The sequence below is a fragment of the Pelodiscus sinensis genome, chromosome 3, assembly GCF_052426305.1.
Source record: "Pelodiscus sinensis isolate ZL-2025 chromosome 3, ASM5242630v1, whole genome shotgun sequence".
NCBI lineage: Eukaryota > Metazoa > Chordata > Testudines > Trionychidae > Pelodiscus > Pelodiscus sinensis.
Window position 1 is genome coordinate 128,758,470 of NC_143054.1, and position 13,661 is coordinate 128,772,130.

The 13,661-nt window shown below is 45.7% G+C and overlaps 2 protein-coding genes across 7 annotated transcripts in view; one reads left to right on the top strand and one right to left on the bottom strand.

Moving 5' to 3' along the window:
• The window catches only part of ARID4B (AT-rich interaction domain 4B), a 150,913-nt gene extending 147,493 nt beyond the window's left edge, over nucleotides 1-3,420 (bottom strand). For 2 of the 4 annotated variants that reach the window (XM_075924771.2, XM_075924770.2), the window contains exons 1-2: nucleotides 2,468-2,891; nucleotides 2,208-2,271 (exon numbers count right to left, since the gene is read on the bottom strand). In XM_075924771.2, coding sequence (XP_075780886.2) covers nucleotides 2,208-2,271; nucleotides 2,468-2,736 — 333 coding nt within the window. In that variant the 5' untranslated portion in view covers nucleotides 2,737-2,891. Of the gene's footprint in view, nucleotides 1-2,207; nucleotides 2,272-2,467; nucleotides 2,892-3,172 lie in introns of those variants that run through there. The other 2 variants (XM_075924772.2, XM_075924769.2) reach the window with 2 other exon arrangements.
• A 351-nt stretch (nucleotides 3,421-3,771) lies between these two features.
• The window catches only part of GGPS1 (geranylgeranyl diphosphate synthase 1), a 38,275-nt gene continuing 28,385 nt past the window's right edge, over nucleotides 3,772-13,661 (top strand). The window contains exon 1 of one of the 3 annotated variants that reach the window (XM_075924774.2): nucleotides 3,772-3,973. Coding sequence is in view for 1 of the 3 variants with exons in the window: in XM_006122054.5 (XP_006122116.1) it covers nucleotides 4,880-4,975 (96 nt within the window). In the remaining 2 variants the exon portion in view is untranslated. Of the gene's footprint in view, nucleotides 3,974-4,021; nucleotides 4,976-13,661 lie in introns of those variants that run through there. The other 2 variants (XM_075924773.2, XM_006122054.5) reach the window with 2 other exon arrangements.

Below are 13,661 nucleotides of genomic sequence, written 5' to 3' on the forward strand. Positions count from 1 at the left end.
CATTCATCATGTGACCACACTGATTGCATCTGTCCATCCTAGTAACACATTAAACTTCTTGAGACAATAGCAGTGTGAATCTTACGTGTGACTACATAAGTATTTTAACAAAAGCTTAAAAGTTGTCTAAAATATGGATCTATAAACAGGCTTTTGTGTGTTTTACATTTAGCTTTAGCCTTTCACTACTTATTCGACTGATATAAAAGAGGGGTTTTCATGCTGTGATTGCAGACTTCCTAACCTCCACAATTTTTTATGTAGGCACTTATATGGAACCTTTAACCACACTGTATGAATAGTATCTCCATAGTAATTATGCATTTGTTTATATAGAAATATTAGAATAGTACTTATATATATTTAGCTGCCTGTCGATCTTTTTGAAAAAAAAATCACGGTTATGTCTCCTATTACTCCAGGTCAGTGGTTCTCAGCCAGGGCTCCAGAGCCCCCGGGGGGCCACAAGCAGGTTTCAGGAAGTCTGCCAAGCAAGGCCAGTATTAGAGTTGGTGGGATCCAGGGCAGAAAGCTGAAGTTCTGTCAGGCGGGACTGAAACTTGGGGCCTCCAAGACTTGCCACCTGGGGCTAAAGCAGCAGCTCAAGCAACTTAGCTTTTCAAGGCCATCTATGGTGCAAAGCCCCCAGCAGTGGCCCCTACTTGCTACTTTTCTAATGCCAGCCCCTGGCTTTTATATGCAGAAAAACAGTTGTTGTGGCACAAGTGAGCCACGGAATTTTTTCTGACATGGGGGGGAGGGGACTCAGAAAGAAAACACTTGAGAACCTCTGCTCTGGATTTCATCTCCTGCTCCTATCTGTTCCACAATCCCAACATGAACACAAGTACAAAGACCACCATGTATTTAGCCAACTCAACAAGCCAGCATGGGCCATGATTTAGAACTTCCATATAACACTGGCATAAAAGTTTAACCATAGTTTTCATTTCTTGATAGATACAAGCTCTTAATGAAATACAAATATTGGTGCACTACTTCAGGCCTCAGTTTCCCATTAAAGAAAAGTGACAGGAAATAATAGTAAAACTATACATTCCCCAAAGGGAAGAGAAAATTACTTAACTTTAAGTATTTATTATACAAGGGTCAGTTTACTGTGCTTAGTGCCACCTACTGAATCTAGTTAAATAAATACAGAATAGTATTCTCTGCCATTTCTAGTGTTTCCTGAATACAAGATTGTATATACATCTGATATAAGATACACATGGGTACACATACGAAAAGTCCTAAAGAGGTATGACTCTAGCTGGAGGTAACTGTATTTAGCAATGAATAATTCAACTGACAGGCTGTGCATATAATCCAAATGTTCTTTTTATGCAATTACACAACAAATGTAGTTGATAATTGTTTTAAAACTTAGAAGCCAGATTTAATTCAGCACAATGGGGGCATGATCCTGAGAGCCCCGGGTCCTACTGTAATATAAATAATAGTACTTCAAACAAGTCTGTGAATTCACCTACAGTAAAACAGGGGAAACACTGATAATCATGCTCGTTAAATCTAAGAATTAAAAGCAAGATTCTTCACAAAAACATCCAAACTGAATGGAACAATCACTTCAATCAGGCTTGCCTACTAGCCCAACTATCAGCGTCTACAAATGCCTATGACTGACAATGGTGTATGTGGATCTGCACACAGCACCAAAAAGGAAACTAAAAAGCTGTTAGAAAATCATTCTGCATGCTACAGCACTACCTTCACTGCAGAGCATCCTCTGTACACACAGACACCCCCTCAACAGCTCACGATTATTAATTCTACAGAACTCCCGTTAAGGCACAGAAAGTAAATCCATTATTTAACCTCAATTAATGCAAACATGACTGGCTGATATATCCTCCGCAATGTTACTTTCCGAAACGGAGTGATTGTCCCCTATTTCATCAAGCTTGGCCGGGCAGCCATGTCCTTATTCCCTACGAACGGCTGTTTCAGAAAAGGAACGACCGACCCCCTTGCAGTGAACTTACATTGTCCCTCAGCAAAACGTGGCGGAGCCAAACCTACACAGCAGTTAGCAAAAAGCACCACCACAGCAGTGGGGCGAAGAAGCCTGCATCCGCACCAGCGCCGAGACTAGCACCGGAGAGCGGGGCCCGGACAGATGGGGCACCCTTCACTCGTGCAGCCCTTTCCCCACCACTTCCCACACAGAGAGACGAGGATTTTACCTTCATGATGAGCTCAGGCTGCGGAAAACAGCCCCCGATCGGGGCTGAGCGGCCGAGGCTGGACCTGGAATTAAAACAAAGCACTGAGCCACCGCACCAGCCGCTTGCACCGGAGCGCGGGGGGGAGGGGGGCAGGGGCGCCGCTGAGATCCGGATCAACCCTCTTCCCCCAGATCTCGCCCCTCCATCTGCGATACCTCCCCATGCAACCCCCCCCCCCCCGAAACTCGGCCACCGCTTTCCCTCCAGCCCCCACACACCGCGGCTCAGCTTCCCGTTCACTCGCTGCCATTGACGCCATTTCTGTCAGAGGAGGAGAAACTTGCCACAACAACAACCCACCCCCAGCCTCTCTAGCTGCTCCAAGAGAGTCCCCGCTCCGCGCCCAGCTCACGGGGGCCCGGGCGCTGAATGCTCTCCCGAGACCTGCGGGCTGGAGCGGCGTGGGGGAGGAGGTATCTGATCCCTGGAAACCCCCCCCCCCCACTTTTCTGCGGCGGGGGGAGGGAGGGACACGCTGCTCCTCCATTGTATGAGGAAGAGGAGCGGGGCTAGGGGGCAGCTCTCCTCAGTGGAGGGGCTGCGGCTCGGTTGGATCCCAGCAGGTTCTCCCACCCCCATAAAAGAAAGCGCTGACTCCGCGACAGGAGTTTCAACAGCAACAGCCGCAACTGCCCAGCGCAGCGGGCCAGACCGGATCAGCAGAGGCAGCAATGAAGCAGCGGTCCCCCCCCCCCTCAGCTCCTCGCCGCCCCTCAGCCACTCACCCCCCCCCCAACACCTCACGCGGGGGGCGGGCAGCGAGTCCCGCCGCAGTCTCGCCAGAACAAAAACAACCCCGCTCCCGCCTAGGAACGGCCACCAGCACCGGATCCCCCCTCCCCCCGGTCCGAGCGGAGCCGCCCCGCTCCCTCGCCCGCTGGCGGCGGGGCCGGGGCGGCTCTTTCTCCTGCTGTCGCTGTTACCTTTGTTCCGCGGCGCCCGCCCGCCCGCGGATCCCTCCGACCCGGGGGCGAGATGGGGGACGAAGCCTCCTCCCGGCTCCGGCCCCGCTGGCCTGGTGCTGGCCCCGGATAAGTCCCCCAGCAAGGGCTCCGACTACGGCTGCAGCTCCGCGCTGCGTATGATGGGGCCGATCCCCCTGCCCGGACCCGGCGCTGCCTGTGGCTGCTCGGCTCGGAGCCTCTCGCTCCCCTCCCCCACCTCACACAGTGACTGACGGATAGAGTCCCGCCCCTTCCCCGCCCTGCTCTTTCTCTATTGGCCCGGAAACGGTAAGGCCCACCCGTCTCCCTGCTCCATTGGTCGCCACATCGTAAACGCTAACGTCATTTTTCCACCAATTCTATGGAAACAGAGACTCGGCGCCGCAGAGGCTCATGGGTAACGAGGTTCTTTCCCTCGCCGCTTGTCGGTGCCCATCAAGCAGCTGAGCTTCACAGCCAAACCACATAACCCATGATGCACCGCGGTTGAGGGGCCACTAGGAGGCGGGGTGAGTCCGAGTGCTCATTAAAACACGGAGGAAGGCTTGGCGCCTGCGTAGTGAAGCCCTGGTGGCGCATTTTCTCCCTCCCCCCCACCCCAACAGAAGAGGGTGGCGGCAGCAGCAGTTGAGGTGGAAGTGGGTGGAGCTTTCTGCGCGCTGATGCCGGAGCTGGGGCGGGGGGAGCTACCCGGGCCAGAACAGCGGAGCTGGCGAGCCTTGGTCCGGCCTAGCGCGGGAACGCGGAGGCGACAGAAGCGGATAGTGACCCGGGCCAGCGGTAGGTGGGGGGGGGGGTAGTTTGGGCGCCGCCGGTTCGCTCCTTCCCCCCCTCAGTGCCTTGGGGGCGCGGTCTCCCTGCCCGCCGGTCTGTGCCGGCTCCTTTGTGTTGCTGGGGGAGGCTCCCTGCTGGGAGCGACGCCTTTCGCGGCCCCCTGGCGCCTACCCGGCCCGCTCCCTTGGTCCCGCCGAGCCTGTCTCGACGCCGCCCCTCTTCCCCCAGCTGGGGCAACGTTGCGCGATGGCTAATGGCGCCTCCCGTCCGGCGCGCTGCCTGGCGAGGGGAGCCGGGGAGAGCGCAGCCGCCGGTTGGGTTGCTGCCCGGTGCCTGCCCCGCCGGCTGGGAGGGCTGAGGGGAAGCAAAGGGCTGGCAGCCTCCGGGTTCACTCCGTGGTCTTGGCGGGGTGGGTGTCTCTCCGCAAGGGGCTTCACGTCTGAGCGTGGCGCCTCCCCGGGAGACCATGCTGAGCTGGCCCGCCTGCTCCTCGGGGTCTTTCAGGGGCCGCTACTTGGTTTCGCTTCGGCCGAAATGGCGCTGTAATATAAGCCACAGCAGCGTGTATGAGTAATCAGCGGGTTACTTTTGGCAGAGGGAAGCAGTGACTAGCCGTCGGGACACACACAAGATGAGCCGGGTGTAATGGAATGTAGTTACGAAGCGCGTGTGGGTCTCGGTGTTTGGAGTTCTCTTGAGTGTGTTGCTTTCTCCGTAAAGACATTTTGAAGTGCAGTGCAACTACGGAAATAGTGTAGTTATGGTCTAGTTAGATTTCCATGTTGACTGTTTAGCTGACTTCAGTTCACGCGTTAAAGGATAGTGTGTCTGAAGCGCCAGTCCTGCGAGTTTAATGTAGGATTTTTAAAAGTATAGCTGGGCTTTCTCTGTTGCCACTGATAATAATCTTTTATGGCCCTGATTCTGCCCTCAGTTACACCTGACAAGTGTATGGATGGTATCTTTACAAGTCCTGCCTTTGAGCCAGCTATCATCTTTTATTGCTCTGTAAGTGCTGCTGTGTTAAATGATTTAAATCAGGGGTCTCCAAACTACGGCCCGCGGGCCGGATGCGGCCCGCGAGGCCCTCTCATCCGGCCCGTGGAGACCTTTTTGTCTACGGAAAAAAAATTACGGAAATTTACGTGTATCCTGCCAAGATCAGCCGCCGCTTACGTGGATGTTATGTTTTTACCGAATTAAAATAGAGGCACGCAGTAGTGCGTTATGTTTTCCAACCGATCATTACATTGCAAAACCTTATTCGCTGCTTACTTTTTAGTAGTGTATCAATGTGTTATTAAATAATAACTGAATAAAATAATATTAAATAAATAATTAAAAACAACATCCATGTTTTGATTGTTTTTTATTTGGACCTCAAGTGTGTAGTCGGCCCCTGAACTGCTGTTTGATAGTTAATGCGGCCCTCGGGCTGAAAAGTTTGGAGACCCCTGATTTAAATAGTAAAAATATGCACTTATGTATTCAGATGGCTCTTTTTTTACCTACTTTCTGTCCATGACTCACCATTTTTAAGATAAACCTATAAACTGGCTCAATAGGAGCCATTTCAAGGAACTGCTGGAATATAAATAGTAAAAACAATGTTGGTGTTCTTGAACTGCGTAGATTGCCCAAAACACATGCTTTACAAATTAATATTTCCAGTTTTAGCAGTGAGACGAGCCCAGTTTTAATTTCTAGTTGTAATATACTAATATAGTGCTGTTGCTCTAAGGGTTGCAGATAGGATTCAGACACAAGGTAGGTGAGAACTTTTTTTGGTCTAATTTCTGTTGATGAGTGTGAATCTTTTGAGTTTACATTGAAGAGCTCTGCAAAAACTCTAGCTTACCAATAGAAGCTGGTCAAATAAAAGATTACCTCATCTGCTTTGTAGTTCTACTATTCTGGGCCTGGTGCAGCCCAGAACAAAAAACAAAAAAAAAATTTAGAGAATGTTTTAAATAAATCTAACTTGAATTGATCTACATCTTGTGTTCCTCTAAATGTTAAACTGTTAAACTGTATCTTATGTTGAAGGAGTTGGTTAAGGTGTACTCACAAAATGGAATGCATAGTGCTAGCCACTTAAATTACTATATATGTGTCCAACATTCTACCTGCTAGCTCCATGTGGCTATTTGGCCGGTTGAGTGTGTGTGGTTGGTTTGAACAATAGCTCAGATTATTGCATTCAAAACAATTTTTAATAAAAAAACAAACATTTTCAGAGAATAAAAGAAAGTTCAGGAGATCTTTCTGAGTTCAAAAGCCACTTTCCATTAATTTGACCCATCTGCTGGATGGAGACTTGTGCCAGTTCGCGGAATAGCTTAAATATGCTGCTTAAGCTGGAAACCATCATGCATCATTGTAAACTGCTGCCATTCAAAACAGCAATATCCAGCATGCAAGCACACATTTGAAGAAAACAGTTTGAATTTTATCCCTTTTTTAAAAAAAAAATTAAAAACTTACAAATTTAACGCTTCCAGAGACATCAAATCTTCAATGAAGGTACTTTTTTGGCCTCCCCAACAATATTGCTTATTTCTGCTTTGTGCTGAAACTGAACAATATTAATTCATTTTTCTAGAATTTCATCCATGAATTTGTTCATTTTTAGAAAGCCTAATTCTGAATGTGAAAGTTCTAGTACTGAGTCAAACAATGCTGAAAACAACAAATCATCAGTAGAAACTGGCAAAGAAAAAGAGAGATTGGTAGGATGTCAAACGTAAATTTCAAGATAAATAGGAATTGGAATATGCTCTCATTGAGGTGAATGAAAAGCCAACCTGTCTCTTGTGTCATATAACAATTCTGGCAAATAAGACAGACAACATAAGAAGGCATTTCCAAGGGCAGCAAAGTGATTTCGATCCAGTGTATCCTATTGGAAGCAAAAAGCGAGCTGATAAAATTGGTTGGCTGAAATTGGATTTTGAAAAGCAGCAGAAGGTTTCGATGCAGTTTCTACTGCACACTCATCCAGCCAAATGTCCAATACACTAGCGATTAGTGGCTACCACATCACTAGATCATGTTATAACTTCAGCTAGCCTAAGTGACCATTGTTGAATATTTGCTCCCAAAGTAGATACTGTAGGCTGTAACAAGGTAACCCTTTAAATTACTAAGCTAAATAGATTGAAGTGTACATGTCAAAACTAGACACTGTATTCCAGCAGCAGTCAACACTAGTGCCAAATACAGAGATACAAGGCTCGCCAAACCGCAGCAAGCTCTGCTCGCCACCGCGTTGTCCGGCGATCTGCGCATGCGCAGATCATTCGCATGCACAGATCGCCCGAACCCGGCTCTTCTGGGTTACAATCTACTCGCCACGGGCAAGTAGATTGTATAATTTGTCAAGCCCTGCAGAGATAGTGATCTCTTTTCTTACTCAAGATTCCTTTGTTTATGCAGCCAGAATCACATACCTTGTTTAGGCACCGTATCACACTAGGTGCTCAGAGGGTGGGGGCGGGGTGTGTGTGTGTTTACATTTAGGTGTATTAAAATGATTGATTACTTGCACCCAGTTTATCGAGTGGTGCAAGTTGATTCAGAGCAATGACCTATCCTCTGTTTATTCCTTTCCCAATTTTGCTGTCATGAACAAAAGTTCAGTGGTGGTTTTTGTTTTGTTCCAGGTCATAGATTAAAAATGTTAATCATAGGATCAAGATCTAATCCCTGCTGGATGAAACTAGAAATACAACTGATGACTCTTCTCTCTTTACATTTACAATTTGAGAATTATCCACTAGCCACTCTTAATCTATTTTACATGTGCCATGTTAATTTTATATCATTCTAGTGTGGTGTTTGATGTGTTGTGTGGTACTGAATGAAATGCCTTAAGTCAAAATATACTGTATTAGCAGCATTACCTCTGTCAACCAAACTTGTAATCCCATCAAAAAAGATACCAAGTTCATTTAACTATCTGTTTTCCATAAACCCATGTTTTGCCTTAATTACATTTACCCTCCTTGAATAACTTATTTATTCAAGTTCTAGATCAGCTACTTTTTTATTTTGCCTGGAATTGATATTGGACTGACAGACCTATAATTACCCAGGTTATCTAATTTCCTTTCTTCAAAAATTGGGCACAAGATTAGCTATTCCAGTCTTCTGCAACTTCTCAGTTGCTCGAAGACAACGAAAATCAGCATTAACAGTCCAGTGAGCTTCTGAACTTGAATCCCAGAGGTTTAAAAATAACTAGTTATCTGAAGCTGCTGAGGTAAAAATATCTAACTTTAGTAGACCTCCTCTAGAGAGATGGCAGAGTGGAAGCACTCAAAGATGATAAAGTCATTGCTGGGAAGCTAAATGGATTCTTTACTTCAGTCTTCACGGCTGAGGATATTGGAGATTTCCTGAGTCATTCTTTTTAGGTGACAAATCTCAAGAATTGTCCCAGATTGAGGTTTCATTAGAGGAGGTTTTGGAATAAATTCATTAACAGTAACAAGTCAACAGGTGGCATTCACCCAAGAGTTCTGAAAACTCAAATGTGAAATTGCAGAACTAATTTACTGTGGTTTGTAACCTGTCCTTTAAATCAGCTTCCATATGTAATGACTGAAAGATAGCTAACATGATGCCAATATTTAAGAAGGGTTCTAGAGGTGATCCTAGCAGTTACAGACTGGTAAGTTTAATGTCAATACTGGGCAAATTAGTTGAAACTATAGTAAAGATAAAATTCAGACACGTAGATGAATATAATTTGTTGTGGGGGAAGTCAACGTGGTTTCTGTAAAGGGAAATCATGCTTTACTAATGTACTAGAGTTCTTTGGCAGGGAGGGGAAAGTGTGTGTGTCAACATACATGTGGACAAGGGGGATCCAGTGGATATAGTATACTTAGATTTCCAGAAAGAGCCTTTGGTGAGAGACCCTGTAAAAGGCAAGTAAAGTAAGTGGTCATGGAATAAGAAGGATTCATGGATTGATAACTGATTAAAATACACGAAACAAAGGGTAGGAATAAACGGTAAGTTTTTTTCTGAGTGGAAAGAGGTAACTAGTGGCCTTGTCTTCTCTCCTCCCCCCTCCGCCCTCCCTGGTCTGTCATGGGACCAGTACTATTCAACTTATTTATAAATGATCTAGATAAAGGAGTAAACAGTGAAGTGGCAAAATTTGCAGATGATACCAAACTACTCAAGATAGTTACCGTATTTTCCGGCGTATAGGGCGACTGGGCGTATAAGACGACCCCCTATCTTTTTAATTAAAAGATAGGGTTTCATCTTATACCCCAGCGCCCCTCCGCCTCCTTTGCTCCCAGTGTCCCTGGTCTGCTGGAGCTGGTCCCCAGCAGACCAGAGGCACCGGGAGCAAAGCCGCCAGGAGCGCCAGGAGCGCCTGGGCTCCCCCCCCCCCCCGCCGGAGCCCCTCCGCAGCTTTGAAAGCCTCGGGGGAAGCCGGCGGGGGGGCATCCCAGGCGCGCATGGGCTGCCCCCCCCGCCAGAGCCCCTCCGCGGCTTTGAAAGCCTCGGGGGAAGCCGGCGGGGGGGCATCCCAGGCGCGCATGGGCTGCCCGCCCGCCGGAGCCCCTCCGCGGCTTTGAAAGCCTCGGGGGAAGCCGGTGGCGGGGCATCCCAGGCGCGCATGGGCTGCCCGCCTGCCGGAGCCCCTCCGCGCGGCGTGGAGGGGCTCCGGAGTGGGGGCAGCCCATGCGTGCCTGGGATGCCCCGCCGCCGGCTTCCCCCGAGGCTTTCAAAGCCGCGGAGGGGCTCTGGCGGCGGGGCATCCGGCGTACAAGACGACCCCCGATTTTTGGGGGATGTTTTTTAACTTCAGAGGTCGTCTTGTACGCCGGAATATACGGTAAGACCACAGCTTGCAGTGGAGAGCTTCAAAAAGATCTCACCAAACTAAGGGATTGATTGGGCAACAAAATGGCAAAAGAAATTTAATGTTGATAAATGTAAAGTAATGCACATTTGAAAAAATAATCCCAGCTATACATACAATATGATGGGGACTAATTTAGCTACAACTACTCGAGAGGTCTTGGAGTCAGTTGATGTCTGAAAACATCTACTCAATGTGAAGCGGCAGTTAAAAAAGCAAATACAATGTTAGGAATCATTAAAGGGATAAAGAATAAGACAGAAAATATCTTACTGCCTCTATATAAAATCATGCTACACCCACATCTTGAATACTGGGTACAGATGTGGGCTCATCTCAAAAAAGACAGTGGCATTGAAAAAAGTTCAAAAAGGGCCCCGAAAATGATTAGGGGTTTGAAACGGGTCCCATATGAAGAGAGATTAAAAAGACTTGGCTTTTTTATCTTAGAGAAGAGGAGACTAAGGGGAGATACTATAGAAGTCTATAAAATCATGACTGGCATGGAAAAAGTGAATAAGGAAAAGTTATTTCATTATTCCCACAATATAAGAACTAGGGGTTACCAAATGAAATTAATAGACAGCAGCTTCAAAATAAACAAAGTTTTTCTTCACTCAGTACTCAACCTGTGGAACTCCTTGCCCAAGGATGTGGTGAAGACAAGGGCTTTAACAGGATTCAAAAAAGAACTAGGTAGATTATTGGCAGTTAGGTCCATCAGTGGCTAATAGCCAGGATTGGTAGGAATAGTGTCCTTAGCCTCTGTTTGTATGCAAATGGTTGACAGGAGAAGGATCACATGAGGATTACCTCTTGTGTTCCTTCCCTCTGGGGCATCTGGTATTGGTCACTGTTAGCAGACAGGATACTGGGCTAGGTGGATCTTTGGTCTGACTCAGTATGGCCGTTCTTGTGTCCTGAAGGGGTGATAGCAAGTACAGCAAATCGTCACCATTCACAAATACTGGGAGCCATGCTCCCAGCCCCTGTTGTAAGTTTCCCCTGACTTGCAAACTCACTGTGGGGACTGGGAGCCATGGGTAAATTCCCTGAAGCTAGTTTCTCCTGATCCCTTCCACCCAGGACAGGAGACCTGCGAATAGTGATTCTGTGAATCACTAGGGTCTCCTGTATGATCAGTACTCCACACCATAGATGATTCTTATGTTCTTCATAGTGTCCCCCTCTCCCTCCCTCCCTCCCCCCCCGCCCTTGCTCAAGTATAGAACATATATTTATTCTACTCTGTTTCTTTTCTGTAGTATTAATTATTCTGGTAATGGAACGTTACTATTACTTTATTGTCCTTAACTCTGTTGCCCATTGATTATTTTTTTAACTTTGTAGAAAGCTGATAAAGGAAGCTAAAGGACAATTTCTAACTTCTGCTTTATATTCGTTATCAATTTCCCCTTTCTTTTACTTGTTAAATATATTTATAGCTGCTTTCACTTCCCCCTGTAAACAAGTTAATTTAACTAGAACTGGTGCCTTTGAGGCTTTTTGAGCATTTACTAAAGTGTTCTTAAATGATTTCCAGTTATCAGTGATTTTTCTACTTTTTCCTTCCAGCTGATTTGGCTCAATTTTTTTCATCTTTGTTGCTTTTAATAGGCAAGTTTCACAATAAGCTATATTACTGATCTGGATTTTTAGGTATAGTTATATTCCCTTATACTTAAGCTACCATTAATATTAGTGCTATGGTCAGTTCGTTCTTTATCTAATTTCCATGTGTTGGCTTCAATGCATTTTGAATTAGGAAATCATCTGTGATGTTTAGAGGTTACAAGAAAGTTTTATTATGGGACTCATGAGACTTCTGGCCAAATTGACTTTCCCTGTGAGCATTCACCTTTTTTCCCCTCAAATATTATAAATAGATTCATAAGGTGTCCATCCTGTTTCTTAATGTGATTTTTGTGGTCGATACCAGACACTAACTGTTAACCCCATCTCGTGCTTTCTTGGGTCATGATTAATAAGCATTAAAGATCACTGTGTTCTGACTTATAAGTTAAGTGACTCATCTTCGAAGTAGTGCCATCCCCTCTCTTCTTTGTCCATTCTGTCCTTAAATATATTGTAACTATTTTAACACTCCAGTTATGCAAATAATCCCATCACTTTTCAGTATAGGTTGGACCTCCTTGGTCTGACATCCTTGGGAACTTACAGGTCCCAGATGAGGGATTTTGTCAGGCCAGGGAGGGAAATATCTGCCCCATGCTACTGGAACCCTCCAGCCCTAGATTGCCCGCCAGCCTCCTGGCTACCTCCCTGCCCCACTGTCATGCCAGGCTCTTTGCCCTGCTGTGGGGAGCCCTGCTGCAGGCGCACTGGGCTCCTGGTCCTGTCAGACGATCGATGTTGGACCAGGGAGTCCTGGTTAACAGAAGTTCAACCTGTAATACCAAATAGATTAAAATTGTGCTAAAAATGAGCAATTCCAGATTTATTCCTTTGTTATCCTGGCTCTCAGCATGAGTGTAGAGGCAATTCAAGAACTTTTGTGTCTTTTTTGATTCCTTCATTTTTTTAACAGTGTTTGTTCTGAATGCTCATCTTCCACTTTTTTTACTCTTCTTGGTATTGATGTAACATAAATTCATACCATCTGTTGATTGCAGCCAGCATGTTAAATCACTGTGTGTGCTCTCACTCAGAAGTAAAGCGGCCTTAGTTTGATCATATTTAATTTAGTGACCCTGAGATGTGTTGGTAGATAGGTTACATGAGGCTGACTGAGACCTTGTTTTACTACTTGACCTTTTCCCATTGAAATATGGTTAATTTCAAAAAAAATCTTCCTTTATTGCAGATTTTGAAGCTCCTTCATATTGTGGATTATATGTTCATAGAAGAAGTTTCATAGATCTCTTCATATTTTGTTTGCACTTGCATAACTTCTTAATGGCAGTTTGATCAGCTCACATGAGGAGGGCAGGGGGAGAATGATAGTATTGTACGAAGATGAGACTAGTGTTATGGGCAGGGTGGGGAATTTGGTTTAAATCTTCATCTGCGCACTCGAGTTTCTAGTGTACACAGACCAAAAGAGAGCAACAAGTTTCTCTGCTATCTTGTGCACGAAGACATGATTCTGTTGTCTAACTTTTGCCCATTTCCCCTACACAGACTGCCTTGTCACTTTGTTCTTCATTCTCCTACCTGGATGTTGACTTGCCACCTAACCCTTTTGCAGTGGATCTGTTGCCTGACTATTTTGTTTCCCTCCTTGAAGGGACTCTTTTTGTGGAATTGACTAGCAGTTCCTGTTTTTCTCTTTAAGTAGCTAGGTTGCCTTTTATTTTTAGCTGCTTTTATAGGATTTTGTCTTTTCTCGACAAATCAGTCCAGTGTAGGATTGGACTGGTCCAAAATAATTGGTCAAATATTGTTAAAGGTAAAAATGTTTTAATTATTAGAGTAGCACCAAATGAGAAGGCTGACTTTCTATAGGATTAATTTTAGTCTTATGCTAATAAGTGAGCTTTTTTAATTCAAGAAAATGTAAAATGCTGTGGAGTTCTGAAGAATGGCACTAGGGTGCAGTCAAAAGGGTAGGCCACTGCCTGTGTTGGTGTATTCTTACTGTAATATATAACAGTATGTGATCTATTGACACTTTACTCGACCATTTTGTCAATTCTAGTCTGAATGCCTGTAAGAAGTGCCTGGAAAAAGAGTGGCAGTGGCATCTTTTTTTATGGGCCACCAGTGATTTAGAGTAGTATGAGTATTGGAAACACTTAACTAATGAGCTTTTGTTGTGAAAGGGTAGGGAGATTTGGGATTGGACATGTA